The following is a 26,049-nucleotide window of genomic DNA, read 5'->3' as shown; positions in this document are numbered from 1 at the left end:
AAATTGGAAATATGAAAGTTTTTTTGTTAGAAGCTCAAGTCATACAGATAGCAATAAACCATACATGGGCTTTAAAATCAGTCATCTTTCACACTGCACTTGTAACTCAGGGACAATTGTTTCATAAACCATAATCTCTTTGAGGTGACACTGAATAACATTCAACACTGATACTCAGCCTCTTCTTTTCAGACCTCCAACCAGGCTGACAGGAGAGATCACAGTGGTCCCTGTTGTAGATGCTTGTGCAGTAAAATACTTTATATCACATGGGTTAATAAACAGGTGCCAGGCGGTAGTATTTGGAGCAGTGGTTCTCAAATTTTAAGGTGCTTCAGCATCACCCGTAGGGCTTGTTAACACATAGGTTCCTGGATACCACCCCCAAAGTTTTGATTCAGCAGGTCTGAGATAGGGTGGGCATTTGCATGCGTAATAAAATCTTAGGTGATGCTGATGGTTCAGGAATCACACTTCGGCAATCACACTTCGGGAATCACGGATTTAGAGCAAAGGAATTCTGACTTCTGAGCCTGACTCTAGCACACAATCACGCAACTCCTCTTTCTCTTTCTCTCCCCCTCCTGCTCTTTCTCCCGCTGTCCATTTCTCTCATTCTTACAGGAGAAAGAACTAGATATATTAGTGTCTAAAGGATTTAGCTCTTACTCTGAGATATTACTTAACTATTAAGGCATATTATCAATATCATCTGAAGTTATCTTCAAACTATTTAAAGTGCTAGCTTCCATCACAACCTGAAAATTGCAACTCTCCTTTCATGCACCATAAATAAGAAAAAAGTTCTCAGATGTACAAAGGGGATAAAGAAGAGAGTTACAATACTTTGTTTTCATTGACATTGTTTTTCTAACAAGCAATATAATTTTAATAAACCTCATATGCAAGAGTAGCTTTTGTTTTGAGTAGTAAAAAACACAAGGTAATCCCAAATTCTAAAATATAAAAACAACCAGTGGATAATTTGTTTGTTATGACTTCTTTCTGAAAGTGAGGAGTTGGGTAAAAGCAAAAAAAGAACAAGATAATTTTTATCTTCTAGGAAAATCTTTCTTGAATATTGTTCATATCTTGTTTCAATTGAAATGAGAACACCTACTACTATCATATGAGAGCAAGTTTTCATGAATATATATTTTACTTTCAAGTTAACTTTGAAGTGAATATTTGAATTAGAAACAATTGGCAGAGAAACAAATTTGGACTATTCGGTGCTTTGAACCCCAGAGCTTACATTTGTACAAAATATACTGTACTCCTATTCATTTGTGTGTAGGTTAAGAGCAAGTCCCTCCATTAGCCTAATCACCTGGCTTTCAGCCACAAGCCCAGGTGGAATTCGCTGACATTAGCAGTGTCGCTGTAATTAAATAGGAGCAGAAAAGTGCCAACCTCCCCAGTGAGGAACAGCATCACCGGCTGCGTCTGGGTCGCTGCTCTGTGGATGTGGGAATCCGTCCTCCACAATGCTTTGCTGCCCTGCAGGCTCTGTCAGCGTGTCTCCCTCAGCAGACCTGAGCTCTGTTAAAGGCACATTTACATCCACCCCCACTCACTTCCTAGCACCTAGCACAGCTGGTGCTTTCTGGTAGATGTTTGATAAATGTTTATAGAATTTAAATTAATGAAAATATTTACCATCAAATCTCTATGGCAATAACCTGTCCAGAGGGTGCTTTCTGGTAGGTCTTTGATAAATGTTTATGGGATTTCAATAAATGCAAATGTTTACCATCAAATCTCCATGGCATTAACCTGTGCAATGTGGAACCCAGCTGCGATTTAGTATTCCACTACTCTTTTCCTTTGTAAATTGCATTTTAAAATTTAATCCACCAAGGCTGACTACCTCATTTTCACTGGTTAGAAGGGTATAATAATATGATTTTATCTTATTTAAATGTTGAAGTCTTAGAGATGGAAATTACTATGTATTCGTAGTTACTCCAAAATTTTTATCTTAATACTGTGTCTTACTGGCCATATGTTGAGATGAGAAATGGTAAAGTTACAGACCTGAGAGAATCGTGTTACTGAGTGATAAAATTCATGAAAAATAAAGTTTAATAATATTTATTTTTATATAGGTTTGAAAGGTAGCTTTTGAATTATCTAATATAATATGCTATTTTGTATATAAATATTCTCTGAGATACACATCATAATCACAGTCTTTTGCGATTTTTTAAACTATAAAGTCAACTAACATATTCTGTTAATTCAGAGTTAGTAATTGCTACTTCTTTTAGTTTCCAAAAGAAAATTATTGGAGAACTTTTGTTAATTTCTAGCAACCAATTTGAATGGGAGATTGAAATAACAATTAGAATTAAAAATACTTAAACATTTAATTGACACAAATCATAATACGGGAAACTAAAAGTGAAATAGCCTGAAATAAATTCAGTTGAAGGTTAAATGTCTAACATATTTAAATTAAAAGTTGAGAAATTAGTTTAAACTGACTTTTATTTCGAAAGAACAATAGGTTTTTCTTTTTCAAAAATGGGTCCACAAAGTAATTTTAGATTCAGATCGTTCAGATAATAAAATTTCTGTGTACAGAGATTTTTAAAAAAGAATAGTTTTACTCAGGTATCCTTGTCATTTGAATAAATATTCTACCAGTTTTGAAGCAGCCCTGCTCCATTGGCTGCCGGGAGTGTGCTTATACTGGTGAGCACGACTTGCTCTGAGAGTTTGGATATGTTCTCCAGGTTGCTGATCTGGGTGGTCAGAGATTTTCTGCTCTCTGTGCTCGTGCGCCCCCTGGCGAGCCGATCTTCCTGGCGATGGTGCACTCCAAGGCAACAGCAAGAAAATGCGGCTTTAAATTCCTCTCGAAATTTTCCTGGCAAACCAGGGAAACGAAAGGAAAAAAGAACTGTGCGTAAATATGTTTTAGCAAATCATGAGTAGGGTACAACTGAGTTGTTCACTTGAGCCAAACTAACAATGAGGTGTCACATTTTGCAAAGATGGGGAAAATAGGAAAAGGAAATTGCGTTAGTGGAAGCATGGTAGACTCTTGAAACAATGAGGTATTTTCATAAAATAATGAGGCTGCTTTTCATGCGTGATATTTGGAGTCTGTTTCATTCCTTTCTACTCAAACCTTATGTATTTGTGAATGTGGGTTATTTTAAAGTAGTTAACTATAATAAAAGTGATCAACAGTAGAATACCCAGAAATATTTAATAATTTCAAAAATGATAAAACTTACGTTGTATGCAGCCCAAACTATATAGACATTACCCATTTTACTCTGCAAAAAAAAAAAAAAAAAAAAAACCCTGTTCTGCTGAAACAATCAATTAAACAAAATATCTAGAAAAATATCTTAAAATATCTGCAAAGTCTCTAAAGTTTCATAATCTGCATAGACAGCACAACAAACTGAAAAAAATTGAGAAATCATTCCTCGTCTTTAAATTACTGACATGAACTTAGAGAGATATGACAATGAAACAATTACTTTTTTAAGGATAAATGGCAGTGTTGGGAATCATAATTTATTTCCTTTGAGCCTCAGTTACCAAATTGGGTTGTTGAATGATTAAACGGGAAGATGAAGGTTAAAAGCCAAGACAATAGCAGTGACCTAAGTCCTCGGTGATTGTCAGCTGCCTTCCCTAACTCACTCTTAACCACAAAACAGCACTTTGACTTGGTGCCGGGCTTCTATTTCAAACACTTAGTGCAAGGCTCAGAGCTTTAGTCATCCCTAACCCCTTGGCAATTGCTTCCCCACTGCTTTCCAAGCTACAGCTCCACATGGCCCCATGTTCCTTCAGACAGCACATGAGCAGTCCAGTCTGGTTGTCTCAGACTGAATGTAGCCTTTGGTTTGGAGACTGGAATTGGGTGTGACAGGGCAAGTGTATACAGAACAAAGCTCACACAAACACCACCTGATTTTCTGAAAGGTGAAATAAACATAATACATATAGGATATATGCAATGTCTGAAAAAGTTATTTTTAAAAAATCTAATTGGTTGTCTTTTTTATTTTTATAACCCAGAAGGTCAAATAGGGAGTTACAAAATATACATATTTTATTAAATATAAAATAAAATAAATTGCTTATTATATAATTATCCATATATATTTATTATCATATTATATTTGGAGGGAGAAATGAAAAAGAAATAGCCAACTATTTAGAATATAAGACAATGTAAAGATGTAGCTAAGTGGATTGAGCACTGGCCTGTGAACCAAAGGGTTGCAGGTTCGATTCCCAGTCTAGGGCATATGCCTGGGTTGCAGGCCAGGTCCCCTGTAGGGGCTGCATGAGAGGCCACCACACATTGATGTTTCTCTCCCTCTCTTTCTTCCTCCCTTCCCCTCTCTCTGAAAATAAATAAATAAAAGCTTAAGTAAAAGACAGAGCTAATTAAAACATAAGTCTAAAAGTCAATCAGGCAAATTGTATATAAAAAAATAATTTGTTCAATGATTTTTATCATTGTATTGATTCATAAATAGGTTAAATAACTTTTAGATGTGTGTATGTGTTTGTCATTTGACTTAGGTGTTATTTAGGAAGAATATATATTTTTTCTTTTTGTGGTGAGTGAGAAATCTTGGAAAAAACCCAAGAGATGTTAGCCACAATATTAATGTAAATAGAAAAGTGCATAAAAGTGGAAAGTTTCCAATTCAATCTCAATTAGGCTACAAAAGTTGGCCAAGGAAATATTATATAGCAAAGCTGTTTTATTCTCAGCTGAAGTTATTTTACATAAATTAAAGTTTAATGACAAGCAAGATTCTGTGTTATTCAAGTCTCACAATTTTCACTTTCCTCCTATTTCAAAATTTCTTCTAAGTTTTATTGGGAAAAAAAATATCCCTTCGATAATTTTCTCTGATGACTTAGGTAATGTGTTCCTGATCATAAAGGAAAAACCTCAAGACAAATCAGGTCAGGGAAATCATTTTTTATTGTATAGCCTCTAAGCTCTTCATCCAGTTCAAGGGTGTTCAAAATCTCTGATCATTGGTCCCTCAGCCTTCGTTAGAGCTGTGGTTTATATAGAAGAAATAGTTGAAAACTTACCACTGAGAAAATTATAAATAATTGGGTTTGCAGCACTATTGGCATACACAAGCCAGTGTGAAAACGTAAACCAGGCATATACAGTCTCTCTGTCTTCCGTATGGGTAAACATTCCAAACACTCTGTAAGAAAAATAACGATAACAGGAAATCTGGTACGATTCTGGAGAATACATTTTCAATCATTAAATTCAAAGGTGAACAAAACCATTTATAGAAGCTACCTGACCCCTGTTATCCTCTGCTGCATTCACCACTGATAGGTTTATGGTACTATGGTAGGTTCAGAAAAACTTCAGCACGTGAACAGAAACTCTATAGCACCATCAATAAATCAGAAAGTCAAATCAGGTTAGAGAAGAAGGACTCTCTCTCCTCTAAACAGCAAATCCAATAATACTTCTTACAGTTAAAACTACAGAATTTAAGTATCTTTCTCTCTCTCTTTTCATTTTTGTCTCTACATACAATTGAGCAGATTTGTTAATATTCCATTATGTGTGTCATTTAAATAGCAATCCTAAATTGCAGTCAGTAAGAACTTCTTCCTACTTTTATTTGTTCATTGATCAAGGTATTGATCAATTTCTTCAACTCCAATATTTCCAGACATGTTGAAATTTGCCTCTGTGACTTCTTTATACCCAGAGAAGAACTGGTTTTCAGTAAGCTACATTCTGGTGATTTCTTAAAATTCATGAGTTTCGATGAGTTTTAATGTTGGTACTATTTTTAACTCTGAAAAATCTCATTATGATATTCTCAATGGTCATTTAAAAGATTTTTTCCATATTTAGAAGTATGCTAATTCTACTCACTAGCCAACAGCAGGTAACTTGTAATTACCCAATATATTTATAGACTGAAGATTACAATGCATTTCCTGCCAGGATTCTATCATTGACTGTGTAACTTGTGCCCATGACAGAAATGCATTTCCAGAATAAAGCGATGCTCTGTGGAGTGCAACATGAACAAATGAAATTAGCAATGTTACGCCTTTCTACTACAACATAGCTTTGAAATCCTAGTCAAATCAGAACTGCTTTAAAAAGGTTGGTTTAAACTAGTCAGGCAAAAATTTAAGTTTGTAGAAAAGGAATTTAGAAACTTATATGAGAGAAAAATAAGTATAAAATGCTAGGACAAACAAAGAGAGACACATTTAAAGAAAATGTGTGTGGTAAAGAGAAAAATTATTTTTGAGGTTATCAATTTATTTTTTCAGTTTGTGGAAAAGACCAGAATTCTCAAAAATTTCAAATATTTTAAATTAAACATGGCGTTTCTCTTTAGAAAGCAAGTTCTCTCCATTTGGAAAGGAAGGCATTTAAGTCAATAGGATAAGAGAAATATTATGGACAAGTAGGTGTTTGGAAAGAGCGTAAAGGACAGCGCAAATGCTGAGATGCAGGAAACCCAAATGAACGATCCAGAGAGCAGTAAATCTCATTTTCATTGAATTTAGACTAAAGTAAAGGTACAAAAAAGAAAAATAAGTAAACTCCATCCAGTTTTACAGCATGTTTACAAAGTTTTTAAGGGCAGAAAACATCATCTAGCAAAAGACCACAATAAATTTGTATATGATTGCTGTGGAGAAGCAAAGTTCCAAAGGAAATTATGAAAAGACATGGAGAGTAAAGTCACTCCTTTTCTTGTGAGCCAGTATATGTCTCAAGGACTCAAGCAGTTGAAATCATTTACCTTTAAGACTGTATCTGTAGTAAAATAATATTACTAAACAAAAGTGCATTTTTCACTTTTTCTCCATTGAAAAAGTCATGAAGCAATCAATGAAAGGGCCAAAGAGAATGAGAAATCTTTGCAGCTGATTCTACCACCTTTCGTCTGTGAATCTCCAGCCAAAAACTCTCTCCAGAGTCCCCAGCTGTGAGGAACATGATATTGACTCCGAATCAGGCAAAAGTGAGAGCAGCAATCCTAGTTTTAGTTCTAAGTCTATTATAAACAGAATTAGCATTGCCTTGGGACCAGTCTATGTGCAACAGTTCTGATGATTCTCAGTAAAGTTGGCTGGCCATGAGGTTCAAGTGTGCCATTGCAGGAGCAATGCATCAACGGTGTTGCATTGGTTAATTGTGTTAATAGTACGTTTGCAGTGTAACACATAACACTTTTTCTGGCTGAAAACTTTTGTACTGATTTTTTATTAATATTCACCCTGAGCTTGATTCATTGACTTTAGGAAATGGATTTTCTTACTGTTTAAACATTCAAAACAAAGTATGTGTTGTGATTTCACTTTTTGTGCATTTGCTCACAAACATACTTTTAGGTATAATTAAAACGCTAACAAAACATTCTTATCTCTTTTTAATCATTTAGATAGACTTCTGTCACAATTCTGCATGCCTTTGAAAATGAAGTTTTGGAAAACCCATTTTTTCTGATCAAAAGAGAACTCCAAGCTGTAAATGAGATTTTTGAGCAGTAGAACTTTTTTTCTGCAATTAGCTTGAAGGGGTCAGGGGAACATCTGTTTTGTGTCTGCCATTCAACTAAGAATTTACATGAACAAGAGCATTTACAGTCTGAGCATCTAAAAGGATGTTTGCCTTACCTGTTGGTAACAACAACACTGAGTTATGAAGCCTGACAAGCTATCTAGACAAAAGATTTAGGTTTTTCTCTGGCTTAAAAAAAGTTCTTAAGAAGCAAGAAATGACAGATCACTTCATTTTCAAATAATAGCTGAACTTTACCTCTTCAGCACATTGAGGATGCTAATTGGTAGATAGCAAATTGCAAACACCAAAAGCACAACCATCAGCATCCGGGCTGTTTTTCGTCTGGCTCGGATCTGCTTTATTTCAGCAGCCACAGCGCTAATCCGGGACTTGGTCTGCTGTCCTGGCCCTCGGGGCTGTGGAACAGGCTGTAAGGGCTTCCATTTTCTCTGAACCACAGAAGACGTTCCAGGGATCTGAAAGAAGCAGAGACCCTTTATTGCTATCTGACTGAGGAGTGTTCCACTTTGGAGAAGTAATTATAAGACACAATAAGGAGAGTGTCCCAGACGCCCATGGTCTGAGTGGTTTGAAGGTTTTGAGGGCCTGCTTCCTGAACATTTGCTGAATGAAGCATGTTCTTGAGTAATATATTCGAGTGCCAAATAGGAGTCTGAGTGGAAAAATGTGGAAACATCAAAATATTGTCAAGGTCTAAAGAGAACTACAAATGGAAAAGACATCTCTTCATAAAAACGAAAAGTTGTATATCCAGACAATGGAATATTATTCAATGCTATAAAGATATAAGATATCAAGCCATAAAAGAAAAGGGGAAACTTAAATGCATATTACTGAGTAAAAGAAGCCAATCTAAAAATGCTACATAAGATATGATTCCAACTGCATTACATCCTGGAAAAGATAAAACTATGAATACACCAAAAAGATCAGTGATGATGAGGTGGGAAGGGATGACTAGGCAAAGTACAGAGGATTTTTAGGACAGTGCAAATACTCAGTATAATACCATAATGATGGTTATATGCCATTGTATATTACACAAAGTATTTGGGTACAGTGTCTAAACCCAAAGAATGTACAACATCAAGTGTGAACCACAAGGCAAACTATAGACTTTGGGTGATTATGCTATATCAGTGTAAGTCCTTCAATTGTAACCACTCTTCTGGAAGATGTTGATTTTGGGGATGCTGTGCATAAGTGGAGCTCGGGCAAGCAGGAATTCTCTGGTACCTTCTACTTAATTTTGCTGTGAACCAAAACTGTTCTAAACAAAACAAACAAAAAACAATCTCTTAATTAAAAAGAGAGAGAAAGAGAGAGAGAAATAAAAGCCAGCTTAGACCAGTAAAAGGATGACAACCATACTATTTTCTTAGGAATCCTGGTCTAGCTCAGATGCCCAAGTTTAAAAGAAGGAAAATCTAGCAGGTAATTGCAAAGCACCTGAATGGATTTTTCATGTTTCACTACTGCCATCTACTGCCAGATGGCGAAATAGGGCTTAACAACCTTTCGCTTTTTGTTAAGTTTTCTGCTTCTCAAGTTTGGCCAATGCAAACCTTTGAATGAAGGGAATACAAGGTTAAAAAAAATTCTCTGTTGCTTATTATGTATTGTTATGAAATTGCTTGAGACTAGTTTTATGGTCTGGCACTTTAACATGCACACACAAAAAACTGAGAATCCCTGTGGTCTTACATTAACATTTCAAATACTTGAAATTTGTAAAGACAGTTACACAACTTGCATTTTCCATTTCTTTTCAAAGTTATTTGATAAAATGAGGGAGTCCCTCCAAGTATAATATTTTCTTAATTATAAGCTCATGGAGATTGATAGGGTTTAGTGAGCAAAACAATAAAATTCAGCATGTATAATTTTTTAAAAAGGAAAATGTGCCAGCAAACACACCATATGGCCATCTTAGTTCTATTAAGATCACTCAGTTCTTGTTTTTATGTCTGTGCCGCAACCCCCCACCCCCGACAGATCGATGTGTCCCTGCGGCCTCCCTGTATGGATGTTGGATGCATTCTGTTGCTTTATACTCCATAAGGTCCAAGTCTGTTAGATAACCTTTCATTTGAGCACAGAATTTTACTTTACACAGATGAATTAACATGATGCTCCTTTTGACCCTAACTAGCCTCTCTCAAAAAGGAACAAATACAGTTAATGAAAACCTGCCCTTAGCAGAAAAAGTTAGAAAATGATTTCTCTTCCAACTCTATCTGTCCTGCCCTGTACACTGATCTTTTCATATAGTCCCCCTCAATCTTCTTAGCATTGGTTGGCAGGAGATAGGAGCTGAGAATCTTTCCCACTATGTGAATCGCTTTTTAACATTTAACATGATATTTAAAACGCACACACACAATTGAGGAGAAGCGGCAATAGAAAGTTCCAGAAGAACTTTAGCATGAATAACCATATAAATGTCTGCTAAATGGCCTTGAACTGTCTTATAAATGATCTCTGAGTGATCATTTAAACTTTAGCAATTGTATTATTGAGTGTTCCCCTGAAGGAGAGATTCAGCAATCTGCATCTGATGACTTCTGTGACCATCAGCAACAGTTCCCATAGAGAGACTCTAACACAGGGAGCGTGGCTCTGGTCCCTGCAATCAGGGGGAAAAAAGTCATGATAACATCTTTTTAGATGATGATCTAAATAAGGATAGAAGATAGTTAATGTGCACTTATCTCGAGGAGACAGAGAAAGACCCCATTGGTCAGCTGTCTATGTCTCGAGAAAGCATAATACTAACAAAAATCACTGATATTAACTGAGTACCAGGAACTATACATAATCTGGAGTAATCATTAATGCATTTCTAGAAGTAGATTATAAATTTTATTGTATAGGTAATCAAGCTGGCATTGAGGAGGATTAAATAAAATAAGTATTAAATAAATTAATAAAATACCAAGTCTATATCTTTAATAATTAACAAGTCAGAATTTGCACTCAGGTCTGTCAGACTGCAAAGCTCATCTTTCCCCATCATGATACAAGGTTTTCATTTATAAACTTCATCACATGTGCTATACGAGGTCTGTCCAGAAAAAGTCCAGCCATTGTTAATATAATGAAATGATTTGTGCAAAATTGATGTAACTTGGCAGCCAAGGAGAGTGGATGGAATGCACGTGTGTGAACAATGAGGACTTCACTGCACTAGTCAGTAGAGTAGGTAGATGCCATTGAGCGAGCGCATGTACTGTGTTGCCATCACGTTCAAAATGATTGAGCGAGTAGAGCAACAAATCTGCATCAAATTTTGCATTAAGCTTGAACATTCCTCTGCAGAAACTATTCAGATGATTCAGAAGGCCGCAGCTATGGGCAACAGGTGATTGGCAGCTTCATCATGACAATGCCCACTCATGCATCCCATGCAGAGTTTTCTGGCAAAACATCAAATCACCCAGATGAATCTGCCCCCATACAGCCCAGATTTGGTGCCCTGTGACTTCTGGCTTTTCTGAAAACTAAAATCACCTTTGAAAGGAAGGAGATTTCAGACCATTGATAAGATTTAGGAAAATTTGATGGGACAGCTAATGGTGATTGGGAAAACTGTGTGAGGTCCTAAGGTGCCTGCTTTAAAGGGAACGGAGGTGTCATTGTCCTATATACAATGTTTCTTGTATTTGTATGTTCTTCAATAAATGTCTGTATTTTTCATATTACATTGCTTGATACTTTCTGGAGAGGCCTTGTATTTTAGTCACTGGTTACTTTAGTGAGCACTGTTTCAGTGTAGTGATGGAATTTGAATCAGAATGAAGTGGGCTGAGAAATCAGTGGAGGCGGAAGGTGTTGAGAAAAAGGAGCCAACCAGTAGCAATGTCAGGATTTTAGCTAGAAGGAGGGGGAACAAAGAGTTAAGTTGGCAGCTGGAAAGGTATACTTGGTTTGGTGGGTGCTTTTTCTTAGTACTTAGCAAATGCCTGCTCTAGGAGGACATAACAATATCTTTCCTCTGTTTTTTAACTCATTTGCCATTTTATTATAATAGAGTACAATTGACACTAGGTAAATGCTATCTCATATGAAATAATAACCTCCTTAGATTTCTCTGTCTGGCAGGAAAAATGGGGCTATTTTTTTGTGTTTTACACTGAGTACCATTTAAGGATGCTTCTGTTAGAAAACCCAGTGACATTTTCCAAAGACTTTTTGACATTTTTTTAACCTTTTTTAGTTTAGATGCACATGCTAACTGCTGGTATAAAGATCATAAGTCCTTTCCTTGTCCCACCATTTGTTGACAAGACTATAACTTTCCTCATTGAATTGTGTTGACACCCTTGTAAAAATTCCATTGACCATAAATAAAAGTTTCCTTGCAGACTTTGAATTCTGCTTTATTGACCTATATGACGATCACTGAGCAAAATACCACACTATCTTGACTACTTTAGCTTTAGAATAAGATTTAAAATCAAGGAGTCCTCCAAATGTGTCATTCTTTTTGAAGATTATTTGGTCTATTCTCTGTCTCTTGCATTTCCATGTTAATTTTAGTATCAACTTCCCAATTTTTACAAAAAATAAAAAATAAAAGACAGCTGGGATTTTGGTAAGTATTGTGCTGAGATCAGGTTGGAGAATTTTTCAGTCTTAACTATATTTAGTATTCCAATCCAGTAACATGGACTATTATTTAGTCCTTCTTTAACTTTCAGTGATTTTTTTTTAGTTTTAAATATATAAGGTGCATATTTATTCTATTAAATTTATTTCTAACTATTCTATATTTTTTGGTGCTTTTTAAAATCAAATTGTTTTGTTAATTCTATTCTTTGGTTGTTCTTTGCTAGTATATAGATTGTATATAAAATTGATTTTTGTCCATTGACATTTATCCTGGAAACTTGCTAAACTTGTTTAGTAGTTCTAATACATTTTTTACATGTGGATTTTTAATAATTTTCTATATACAAGATCATATAATCTATAAAAAGTGGTAGTTTGCTTTTTACTTTACAATCTTAATGCCTTTTATATTTATTATTATTAATGTTACTTCTTGACTAGTTGACCTGGATAAAATCTAGTTCTATTCAATATTGAATAGAAGTGATAAGAGTAGACATCCTTGTGTTGTTCCTGATCTTAGAAAAATAGTCAGTTTTTCACCATTAAGTGTCATGTTAGCTGTGAGGTTTTTGTAGATGCTCTTCATCAAATTGAGGAATTCCTTTTTATTCCTAGTTGCTTAGTGCTTTTATCTTTAAGAAAATATACTTATTTCTTAGAGAGAGTGGGATAGAGGGAGAAACAGAGGGGGTGAAACACTGATGTTCAAGAGAAACACGGACAGGTTGCCTCTCCCAGGCCCCCAGCAGGGGGCCTAGCCCGCTGCCAACACATGCATTCTGACCAGGAATCGAACAAGCGACCACCAGCCAGGGCAGTACTTTTATCTTTAAAGGATGTTATATTTTGTCAAATGTTTTTGCTGCAACTAGTGAAATGATTGTGTGGTTTTGTCTTTTATTCTATTAATGTGGTATTACATTGATTGATATTAATGTTCTAAACCCATGTTGTATTGCTGAACTAAATTACACTTGGTCATCATGTATAACTGTTTTTATATATTGAATTTGGTTTGCTAGTAGGTTGTTGAGTATTTTAACACCTATATTCATAAGTACAATAGTAGTTTTCTCGTGATGCCTTTGTCTGGTTTTAATATCTGCCAAGTCTGACCTCATGGGATGAGCTGGGGAGTGTTCCCCACTCTTCTGTTGTTTGAAAGAATGGGTGGAGCTTTGAAGCTAACTTTTCACTAAACATTTGGTAGAATTTAATGGTGAAGCTACCTGGGCTTTTCTCTGTGGGAAGTTTCTTTGTTATTAATTCAGTATTTTCACTTGTAATAGGTCTATTCAATTGTTTCTAATTCTTTAGTCATTTTTGTAGTTTGTGTCTTTTTATGATTTTGTCCATTTCTTCTACATGATCTAATTTGTTGGCATACAATTTTATATTTTCCTGATGGATAGGATTTCTTTATTCTCTTCCTCTTTTTATTTATGTAATATATATGATATTTTCCCTCTTTTACTTCTCATTTCAGTGATCTGAATCCTCTCTTGTTTCTTAGCTATTTGTTTGTCATTATCTCTGACCTTTAAAGAGAACTTTTAGTTCTGTTGAATGTTTGTTATTTTTATACTTTATTTTCACTCTAATCTTCATTATTTCCTTCCTACTATTTGCTTTAGTTTTTAAAATATTTTTATATTTCTAATTTCTAAAAGTCGAATACTATGCTATTGATTTGAGATCTTTATTTTTATTAATTAATTAATGTATTCTTTATTGTTGCTCAAGTACAGTTGTCTCCATTTCCCCTACCTCCCCACTCATCCCTGCCTCTCACCCTCGATCCTACCCCCTTCGGCTTTTTCCATGTGTCTTTTATACATGTTCCTTGGTGACCCCCTTCTTTCCTCATTATCCCTCTTCCCTGTCCCCTCTGGTTACCGTCAATTTGTTCTTTATTTCAATGTCTCTGGTTATACTTTGCTTGCTTGTTTGTTTTGTTGAATAGGTGAGATCATATGGTATTTGTCTTTCACTGCCTTTATTTTTAATATAGTCATTTTAAATTGAATTTCCCTATAAGCACTTATTTTGCTGCATGCCATAAATTTTGGTTATTGTGTTTTCACTTTCATTCATTTCAAAGTATTCTCCAATTTATCTTGTGATTTCTTCTTTTACCTATTTGTTATTTAAAAGTGTAATGTTTAATTTCTATATATTTGTGAATTTCCTAATTGTATTTCTATGGTTTATTTTCAGTATAATTCCATTATAGTAAAATAATGTTCTTTTTATGATATCAATCACTTTAAGATCACTTTAAGTGTTTTTAAGCTTGCTTTGTGGCCTATCATATGATCTGTCATGGAGAAGATTTCATGTGCTCTTGGGATGAATGTGGATTCTCCTGGTTTTTGAACAATTGTTTTATAGATATTTCTGTCTATTTGGTTGACAGTTTTGTTCAAGTCTTCCATTTCCTTGTTCATCTTCTAACTAGTGTTTCCACCTATTACTAAAAACGTAATTGAAATTTTCAACGATTATTGTTGAATTGTCAATTTCTCCCTTGAATTCTGTTAGTGTTTGTTTCATGTATTGTAGATTTCAGCTGTTAAATTCTGGTAAGTATATAATTTTTATATTCTCCTGATGGATTGACTTATCATTATGAAATGTCCCTCTTCATAGCAAGACTGTACCATTTTACCATTATTAAATAACTAAGACTTAAAAAGTTATTCTTCAGCCCTGGCTGGTGCAGCTCAGTGGACTGAATGCCAGCTTGTGAACCAAAGGATTGCTGGTTCGATTCCCAGTCAGGGCACATGCCTGGGTTGCAGGCCAGGTCCCCAGTAAGGGGCACACAAGAGGCAACCACACATTGATATTTCTCTCCCTATCTTTCTCCCTCCCTTCCTCTCTTTCTAAAATAAATAAATAAAATCTTTTAAAAAAAGTTATTCTTCAATTACAGTTGAAATCTAGTATTATTTTAGCTTCAGGTGTACAACATAGTGATTAGATGTTTACATACCTTACCAAGTGATCACTGCCATGAGTTTACTACCTATCCGACACTATGTGTAGTTTTTATAATATTATTGGCTATATTTCCTATGCTGTATTTTATATCCTTGTTGCTATTTTTATAACTGGAAATTTGTACTTAATCTCTTTCACCATTTTCACTCATCCTCCAAACCTTCCTCCCATCCTGAGGCCATCAATTTGTTGCCCATGTCTATGAATTGGTTTCTGTTTTATTTGTTTATTTATTTTGTTTTTTAGATTATACTTCACATTGGTCTTAGTTACATTTTGTTGAATATGTCCCCTGAAGCAGTCATCAACAGCAAAAATAAACAAATGAGACTACATCAAACTTAAAAGCTTTTGCACCAAAAAAGAAACCATCAGCAAAACCAAAAAAGCAAACTACTGAGTTAAAGAAGATATTTGCAAATGATGTATCTAATAAGGGGTTAGTATCCAAAGTATAAGGAACTCATATAGCTGAATATAAAAAAAAAACAATTGATTTAAAAATGAACAGAGGACATGAATAGACATTGATATACAGATAGACAATCAACAGACATGTAAAAAGATGCTCAACATCATTAATCATTACGGAAATGCAAATCAGAACCACAAGATATCACCTCATACCTGTCTGAATGGCTATCATCAATAATCAACAAATGAGTGTTTGGGGAAGATGTAAGGGAAAGGGAATTGTTGTGTATTGTTATTGAGATTGTAAATTGATGTAGCTGCTACGGAAAACAGCATGAAGTTTCCTCCAAAAAGTAAAAATAGAACTACTGTATGACTGAATGGATAAAGAAGATCTGGTACATATACACAGTAGAATATTACTCAGCCATAACAGAAATCATGAAATCTTTTCATTAGCAGTGACATGGATGGACCTAGAGGGCATTATGCTAAGTGAAGTAAGGCAGAAAGAGAAAAACAAATACCACAGATTAATGCTAATTTAGTTTCCATAGTATGCAAAAACTGTCCTTTAATATAGTTTCATTCTTTCCTTTGAATTACATCTTTATACATTATAAGCTGAATCTTCAGTTATAATTATTGCTTTATGCTGTTGTGTTTTAAGTCAAATTGGGGGAGAAAGTAATTATAGACAAAATTACTTTATACTCTCTTCTGTATTTACATATATAGTTACCTTTACTGATGCTCTTTATTTCTATGTGTGGACTTGAGTTACTTACTGCCTTTTAATTCTACCGCTGCAATTACAATTTTCTATTTCTTCACATTAGATTGACTTGCCATCGCCTTATATTAATTAAGTTCTATTAGAAGAGTGTTGAACAATAAAGAGAAGTAGAAGAGACTGACAAAAGTTGAGAAGGGCAGGTCTTTCAAAATTGAAAGGAATTTGTAGTGTTGACATTTAGTTTCACACTTAAATATCTATTATAATTCATGTCCATTTCCATACACAGTACCAGACACATAGGTGCTCAATAAATATTTGTGGAATAACTAACATGAGTCCACATGTTTAAGATTAAAGTGTTGAAATATATGAGGGCTAGAACTGGAAAGAATGCAGACAGATGCACACAGGGCCAAGTAAACTAAGATTAAGCAGGCCTTAGAAAAAGAGGAGTTTTAGAGAAGAGTCTGTAGAATTTCAACACTGAGTTCTCTGAGTCACACTGTCAAAGACAGAATTTAAGTCATTGCTTACAGCAAAGCACTGAGTAATTCTTTTAATGAAGCTCAAAGTCCTTGAGAAAGTGAGAGAAGGACACACGCTTTGCTCACTAATAATCTTACACTTTTTAATTCCACAGTATGTAACAGGTTCCATGCATCTTCGTAATATGAGCACATAGGACAGATTTCCATTTGATGGCTCATTTGATTTAGCCTATGGGACTGTATGCCTTGCCACTCTGTTTATAGACATTAACAGTTGGAAATTGAGAACTGTTCAAGCAGAATTCTATATAATCACTCATTTGGGGTTAATTTTCTTTATTGTGGCTGCTACAGTGAACTCAGCTGAACTTGCCAGTTTCTGTTCCAAAATGTTTTGTAAATGTTTCTAGTTTCCCAGTCTAGGCTGGGAAAATCTTGTGAATCATGTGGCTTGAGCCAACCTGGAAAATCCATCAAAAATATGTGGATTACTTCTAAACTTAAATACAATTTTGAACTTATTTTAGAGTTTGAGAAATGGGGAACTATAAATAATGAAGTACATTGGTTGGAGTTTGGTAGTTACCCAATTATTCCACAAACATTTTTTGAATACCTTCTTTATGCAAGGTATCATGTTAATTGTTAGAGTTGCAATTATGAACAAGACAAACTCAGGTACTCCCAAAGGGTTTTAAAGTTATATCAATCTGTAGAAAAATGAATACAACATAAGCACCTATTTATGTAATGCACACTAACCAGTAAAAATTCAGAACTAGGAAATGCTCTTATACTGAACATCTAAATCTCCATCTAAATCTAAAATATTTTTAATATTATATGCTCATAAAATGCTTTTTCTCTTCCATGAATATTTTCAAATTCTAATTTTCTCCTGCAAAATGTTTTTTTCTGAGTAGCTGGGCAATGAATTCCCCTTGTGTTCCTGTATATAAATTTTTCTTAGCCCTTTCTCTTATTCTTTTACTCACTTTTTTTCTTATGAAGTATGTATTGAACAACTGATATGGGTGAAGCATGTACTAACTGGAAGTATACAAGATGAAGGTCAGAGTGTACTGTCTTCAACTTAGCAGAGTAGGGGAGGTAGACAAAGAAAAAAACTCACTACAACGTTATTTAAAAATGCTACCAAAGAGACCTATTTAGGAAAGTAGTCATATACATCAATGGAACCGATGGTTGCTATTTTGGAAATTCAAGCAGAATTAGTTGAAAGGCTGCATAACAACATATGCTATACAATTATTTTATTTAATAAACATTTTCTAGGTACCAGACCCTTGAATTTATCCATCTACTAAGTGTAACAACACTGTGATATAGGTGCTGTATAACTGCACTTTAAAGATGATAGAAGAGAGACACAAAAATTGAAGTAATTAACAAAATTAATGTATCAATTAAATTTCAGTATTTAAATTCATACATTATTGACCTCGAGTCTATGTCTATGACTTTTCTGTACCCTATCATTTCAGCTCCCCAGCATCTAAGAAGACCCCCCTTGCCCTTTGATTGGTAGTGTTTTTCGGTGAGTAGAGGATACTTCCATTCGTTCTTCACAGTCAAGCTTAACCACATGACTTGTTTTGACAATCAAAACTGAGGAGACAATGCTAGTTCAAAGCAGAAATTTTAAGAGACATTACATGTTTCTTCCTGCTTTCTTGCCCTTTCCCTCAGTCCCAGAATGGCTGCTCCTTCACACTGAGAAAGACTGAGAAGACAAGCGGGGTGTGGTCCCAGCTCACCATTAACATGGAACATGAGTGAGACAAACTACTATGACAGCCCACACACTTTGGGTTTCTCTCAGAGCTAAATAACCTAGCAAAAACTGACTAGTATGATAACAGTTATCAAGAAGTGGAGTGCAACAGTAACAGCAGAAAATATGTGGCACTGGTTTCACGGTCAGATGGAGAGTGTCAAGGAAACTATCATTAGGCTTTGAAAAATCACCACCTATGTTTTACAGTGGTAGATATTTGTTATTTCAGTGAAAAAATTGGGGAACAGAATGTTAATAAGTGTCGGTACAGGTTGCATTTATGAGATTATAGAAGGGCTTCTTTGTAAAAATAGAGGAAAAGAAAAAAATTGGAATTATGAGACATAGAGGGTTGAAAAATGCAACTATTGCTCATATCCAACTACTAACAGATGATCTGGAAAACTGCTTAGAGTAACAATGGTTGAAAAAGACCTGAATTGGGACTCATCCTCAGACAATGACCAAATAAAAGGTGTGTGAAATTATTTTAATGAATTAAAGTGGCTCAATAAATTATTTCAGTTGGGTAAAATACATCAGAGCAAACAGACTAAAGGAAGCTCAAAGTACTGACGATAAATTTTCAAGCCAGGTATCTTAAAGTATTGGTGATAAATTTAGAGACAGAGATACACATCTGTAAGTAATGTGTTATTTTAATATACAATTTACCAGTATAAGAGGTTGAGCTATATCCTTTTTTCTATACTTTTACAAACCACTACATGTGTTTGCCGGTGAACTCCTATGAATCAAGGTGGAGTTTAACGGCTCCCCGTTTTGAATTACATCCCCCTCCCACTAAGCCTTCCTCTGATTCCTTGAGTTTACGTTTATTAAGGAGATTTTCACTCTGCGTCTGACTGTTTCCCTCCTGGAGATGATGAATCCATCGGTGACATACAATTTTCTACTTTTAATCAGATATGCATGAAGATGAAATATAATAAGTATTTCATGAACGAACAACTGAGTGAATTAATACAATAACTGGAAAAAGCAATTTATCTAACAAATTTTACTACTCCCAAATTAGCACTATAAACAGTTTCTAAAACATTAAATTTTGCTTTATTCTCCCACTGTTCTGAAAAACAAAATTGTTGAAGTTGGAGATTTAACCCGTATAATACAAATGTATTACATAAATCTCATAAAAATATAACGTTCTTTACTTATAATCTCAGGAAACTTTAATGGAATTTTATTTGTTATTTCTCATAAAAAGTAAAATTTATAATATAAGTTCTAGACAAAAATCAAGTCAATCACATAGGTTTAAAATTTAAAGTCATTTAGGTAGTTCATAAAATATATTCCCTAAATATCACCCTAAAAAAATGCCTGGATATGTTGCCATGGCTAGAGCCTCATTATTTTAGCAATGTACACAATCCTTTGCTAAGCGTACTATGCTGGTTCAATCTACTCTTAAATTTTTTTTAAGCACATCCTGAAAAAAACTCAAGGAAATTATTTGAAATACATACCTGTCGGCACCAGAGTTTACGAAATATTTGCAGATAGGCCAACACCATAAGACACAGGGGTGCCATGTACGTCACCAGAAAGAAGCAAATGTGATACAACTTGGGGTAAATTTCACCTGGAATGAAAGTCAAAATAATAAAATCTTATAATTCATAGCAATTTTTAAAGGTGACTTTGTCAATGTCTTGTTTCAGAGCATAGATTTACCTTCTATATGATTTCACGGGCACACATACACAAAAACGGGAAAATAATTTACAATATTAATGACTTATATTTACTCAGTATATATGTACTAAATGTGAAATCTTAATTTAATTTGATGTACTCAGAGAGGAATAACAATGAGCTATTTCTTAATTTGTGCTGCCAGAGTCTATCCAGTGAAGTGTTCGTTTACCACAAAGCCCTTCTTTGTTTTGGTTACATGTGGCTAATTTATAAAATTAACTTGTATTGTCCTATACTTGCATTTACAAGAAGAGACATGACTCAATCAAAACCTAATTACTAATGCTTTTGTTAAAATAGCAAGAGAATGTAATCTCAGTAGATTCCTCCTCATTAGAATATAACTTTCCTGAGAAAGAGGAAGCTATTCCCAGATGTGCCTTCAAATGTGGGAAAAAATCAGAGAAATAAATACAGCAAACATTTGATAATATTTTTGTTGAGTTACTAGTTCATATACAAAATAAATTTTTAAGTATGTTGTATGTTTGTATGCATGTACTTTTAGTAAAAACTGAGATTTTTAGGGTTTTTTAAAGTGAGTTTTTTAAGGCAACATGGGTATTTTCTCTTTGATTCCATCTCACTTAGTTCTCATAAACATCTCTAGGATTATAGCTATGTTTTACTTATCATTAGTTATATAAACACAAGTGAAACCTATCACAGATCGCTTTTATTAAAGAGTCAGTTAATCAATTAATGGCATTGTGACTTGACATTACATTTTTGTTGCTTTTCTAAAATATATCCATAACCAACTTTTTAAATGCTTTGAAGGATATTTTCCTTATCCTGATATTTGAATATATTACAGTGATCTAGTCACTTTTACTTGAATGTAAAACAAAAAACAATACATCCCACATGAAATTCATGGATATTAAACACAAAAATTAAACATAATTCTAACTGAAAGCTAACAAAACAAATTTTTTTATTCACTTCTAAAAATTACACAAGTTATTTTGACTTTAATATTGGCAATGGAGTTGGTTCCATACTATTATTGAGGGATAACTCTATAACCTCCATGTATCTCATTATTTTCATTATTTTGGAAAGGGCATATACAAAGAAGCATGCAGATTCAGTTATGCAATCAATTGAGATAAGGGTAATTTATTGTCAGTATCAACTAATAATAATTGTGCTGATCACCATACTAATAACATTTATTGAACATTCATTTAATTCTTCCTGAATATCTTTTAAGCATTTCTTTGAGTTGAATATGCCCCCTTTGATTTCAGAGCCCTGTCTTCTAGAGTCAGATGAGTATAATTTAATATTCTCCTTATTCTTCTTTCTAAAACTCTGTCTTATTTCTCTGATACTGCTTTTCCCCACCATAATCTTCAGAAGGAACAGTTGGGTGTGTGTGTGGCTAGAGTGTCTAACAGTCATTTCTAGCTTCTCTGTGGCCCACGTGGTGGCCACCTAGCTCATCAGTTTTTAACTCCCTCTCAAGTTTATCCTGTAAAACAGGTCAGTTATGTAAAAAGTCATAGAATCCAAACAGCTTTACTGGAGGAATAACAAACAGCCTTTCCCTTTGAAGTGCTACAGCCTGAACTGCATTTGGTGAGCCAATTTCAAAGGCACCAGAGAGTGATTTCTGTGCTTTCCAGGCACCTTAGTGGCTTTGAACTTTTGTTTGTTTTGAAGCCGGTATCACAGGAGCTTCCCACATGAAAATATGGCTTTGAAGCTTGCATACCTGTGAAGCCTCCATATCTGCAGTAGACTAAATTGAGTGAGCGGAGGAAGGTAGTATTTGATAGGGTTTTGTTTCATTTTGTTTTGTTTTAACTGCAGCCATGGATACCATTACTGAGATAACAATTTGAAGTTTTAAACAGAAGGGATGGAAAACTCATTCAGAGGTCAGTATATTTATATAAATAGTTGGAAAATATGTAATTGCTAAACATATATTATGATAATGAACACCCACACAGAAAAGTTGATCAAGCAAAATTATACTTTCAGTCTAGGATAGATTGTTTTAATAAAGAGATCGTTAAGGGTAACATGATAGCCTTAAATTCCTCAGACATAGCATTGAAATTTTAAATTGTATGTGTTGAAAATATCTTTGTAGTCTCTCTGCACTTGATGAGCAATGTATTAAACACATTTTAAAACATTTATATATAACCTCGAATGCAGCTACATAAAATTTGTTCCACTTAAGGATAATCTAAATTAGAAAAAAGCATTTTAAAGACTGACAACCATTAAAACTTGGTGTTTGTACTCAACTGATGAATAGGCATATCTGAATAAATTATTGCATATATATCAAACCAACAAAAAAGGAGCAAATGTGGGTATTTGTTTTTGCTTTGAAACCAGAGATTAAAGGATAATATATATTAGACCTAACTTAATTTCTCTCATATGAGTAAAGGGCCATTTTTGAGCCAATATGGTAATCTAATTATCTAAAAACTGCAAACATTTTCTCCTTTATGGTACACCTATCAGGATTTAATGGAAAAATGAAAATAATTTCCCAAATATTTAATTTGGCCTGCCTTATCAAAGCTTATGGATCCATTAAAGTTTACCTGAATCTTTAATATATTTTATTATATTTTCCCTGATGAATATTTTAACAAATATTCCTATTAATACATAGAGATACATATGTCTATATATTAAAAAATCTCATAAGAGACCAGATGCCATAATGAATTTGGCTGTAAAGAAGAGATCCATTTTTTTTCAGACCCCTAAGGAACAATTTGGCAATAAAATCTAAAAAAGAGAGAGATTCTGAATTCCCATTGTCCAGAAAAATGTTTGACAAATAGTAAATGCTCATTAAACACTAGATAATTGAATAATGAGATAGTCATATTATTGATTGAGTGCAAGAAGAAAGTTTCATTTCTCCCGATAGAATCCACCCTCCTGAACTATGCATTTATAAACCAAGCAATCGAGAAAGTATAAACATAATTCTGGAAGAATTTTTAAATTTTAAAGTGTGAATTGGTGTGACTGAAGCAAACAAGGAAGATATACAAAGAGATATTTTAGGTAATAAAATATATTAGTACATTTTGTTTGTTTTTCAGTGTTAAGTGTGCCTGCCAAAAGGTATGGTTTGTGGTCTTTTTCTTTTTTCCCTGAACAGGCCATAGGCAATGAGGATTACAGCGAGTTCCATAAAATATGTTGTTCTGGTAATATTTTTAGTATGATAGAGTTCTCAGTTATTTTGCACAATGAATGAGATAGCATTTTCCAGATTTTTCCAAATGTGATTTGATAGATATGAATCAGGTGGCCACATTGTTTACTGACTCTTTTCACACTGTAATATTAGTTATAAGACAATTATGATATCACTGTGTTTTTATAAATACATTATTCATTCGATTAAGATAAAGAGAAGACAGTTTACAATCAACTTTAAAACATTGTGCTAAATGGTATTCTGACTTGAAAGATGTTTAAGTTTTAGAGAGCTGATGCTGTAAAATACAAATTCCTATGATATTTTAAGATCATAAGTATCATACTTGATCCAAATTATAACATTTTAAGTTGAACATGCATTTATAAATAGCCTAAATTAACAAAGCTCATGCTATGTAAAAATTACTATAAAGTAAATGTCTAATGAACAAAATAAAGACCTGTTTTGAATTACTTTAAATTCTTCTTTAAAACATTGGAGTAACAATTTTATCTAAGCTAATTTCATAGATTTTATTGTTTGTTTTGAGGGTGATCAAATTCAGTTTGGTAACAATTTTAGCCTTTATAATAATTGTAAGTAATTATGGGCTAATATAAAATGACTTTTAAATTCAACAATAATTGTTTTATTCAACAATATTCAACAATAATTGTTTTTTTTTGGGGGGGGGAATGTACCTGCTAGGGCTAGATAATAAAAATACCCAAGTTTAAAATGAGTTTTATATATTTATTACTCAAAGGTAATTAGACAGTGATGTGGCTATGTACTTAAGCATAGCAACTGTCAAGTTTCCCTAGTTTTGGAAACCTTTTGTAAACGGGAATTAATGTTATTCAGGGCAACATAAGAAAGGAAAAGTTTATAAAAGCTGCCTACAAATTTATAAATGAAACTACTAAAATATTTAATGAAAATATTACTGACACATATGGAATAGTCAGTGGGTGTTTTATCTAATAACCATCTTCATAAACTTAAAGAAACCCAATTTTCGAGTTGAAAGATTAGATTTAAATGTACTTGTTTGCTTCACAATGTTGAGCAAGCAATTTATGGCTCAGTTACATCATGAGTTAACTAATTAATTCTGAATGAGAGATCTTTAGGCTGTTTCCAAATATAACTCCAATGTAAAGCAATTGCGTAAGAGACAAATCACAATCAGTCCCCAACCCCCCTTCTCCGCAAATACAGTTTATTAGTCCACATAACCCTACATTCCTGAAACTGTCAGTTGGGACTCTCTTTCTTCTTCCAGTGATGCTGCCCACTGTATGGGGGGGGGGGGGTTTGTTTGTTTTTTATTTTTTTGTTTTATTTATTTTGTTTTTGCTTCCTGGGACACCCTTTTTCCTCTTCCCTGTCTAATGATTCCCTGCTCACCTTCAATGTTTTGCTGAAATGTTAGCTCTTCGTCAATTCTTGTCCAAATGTTAGAAAAGAAGAGTAAATCTCAGCAACAAAAAGGATATTTAATATTTGGGATAATAGAAAAAGCAAACTGTGAAATTTTAACTATTATAGGACTCTAGAGAATGTGCAAAATATCCTAGTGTCTTTTAAATTTTATTTCACTGTAGTGAAAGTATATGCCTAATTTTTCAGTTACTAAGTTTTTCTCTTTTCAGTGTTTCAGTAAAAATGCCAGGGTAAGAAATGACATAAATTAAAAATGCAAATATTTAAAAATACCATTCATAAGCGATTTTTGGGTACATTGCTAATTTTTAGATACATCTTTCTAATAAGCATAAATGTACAGCTTTCTAATAAACACCTGCTTTCTTAATATTTAAATTTGATAATTATGAGCCATCATTACATACTTATTCAGAAGAGAGCAGATTTTTTTTTCAAATTTCATGCAATAATTTTATAACTTGTGCATGCTATGCTGAAACGCAGGATTATTTTATATTCTGTCACTCGTTGCTGGGTTCAGATTTGTGCCATCACCAGGCATTGATAGAGAAGAATGTCCACTGTCACAGAAAAGCCTCAAAGACTGTCTCTGAGAGTTTTGGATCAAAGGAACATAAGACTTTCAAGCTTTTGCTTGTTTAAATTTAACTACTATACATATCGGATGGAGAAAAAAGGATTCATTATTGATATCATTCTTAAAGTATATAATAGTTATGCCAGTGATAACTTCTACCAATTTAATATGTTATAAACAGAGAAAGCAAATTTAGATAATTTGACTCAGAGAAAAACATCGGTCTCCATACTCAACTCCAGTCATGTTTCCAGGCAGGACAGGGTTTTCAAATGAAAAATTCAGTTGTATTTGAAACCTATTAGGGAACTCGACACTTGAGGCAATGAAATGTTCTACCATCTTGTAAAGTGCGAATCATTCCAGAACCCACACTAGGATTCATATACATAAGTCTTCTTCGTTTTAGACAGTTTAAGAAAAACTAACATAATCAGATCTCAATTATGGAATAAACCCCTCCTTTCATTTCTTAT

At 33.9% G+C, this 26,049-nt stretch overlaps 1 protein-coding gene across 1 annotated transcript in view; it reads right to left on the bottom strand.

Moving 5' to 3' along the window:
- Positions 1-218: 218 nt before the first annotated feature.
- Positions 219-26,049, bottom strand: part of HCRTR2 (hypocretin receptor 2) — an 84,953-nt gene continuing 59,122 nt past the window's right edge. Inside the window, exons 4-8 of the mRNA XM_054568831.1 lie at positions 20,126-20,241; positions 7,811-8,031; positions 5,086-5,207; positions 2,645-2,872; positions 219-241 (exon numbers count right to left, since the gene is read on the bottom strand). Of these exons, the coding sequence (XP_054424806.1) occupies positions 219-241; positions 2,645-2,872; positions 5,086-5,207; positions 7,811-8,031; positions 20,126-20,241 (710 nt within the window). The remainder of the gene's footprint in view (positions 242-2,644; positions 2,873-5,085; positions 5,208-7,810; positions 8,032-20,125; positions 20,242-26,049) is intronic.

This window comes from Pteronotus mesoamericanus, unplaced genomic scaffold, assembly GCF_021234165.1.
Source record: "Pteronotus mesoamericanus isolate MK-2021 breed Mesoamerican mustached bat unplaced genomic scaffold, CSHL_Meso_final contig_20, whole genome shotgun sequence".
NCBI lineage: Eukaryota > Metazoa > Chordata > Mammalia > Chiroptera > Mormoopidae > Pteronotus > Pteronotus mesoamericanus.
This window is presented reverse-complemented; position numbering and strand designations above follow the sequence as displayed.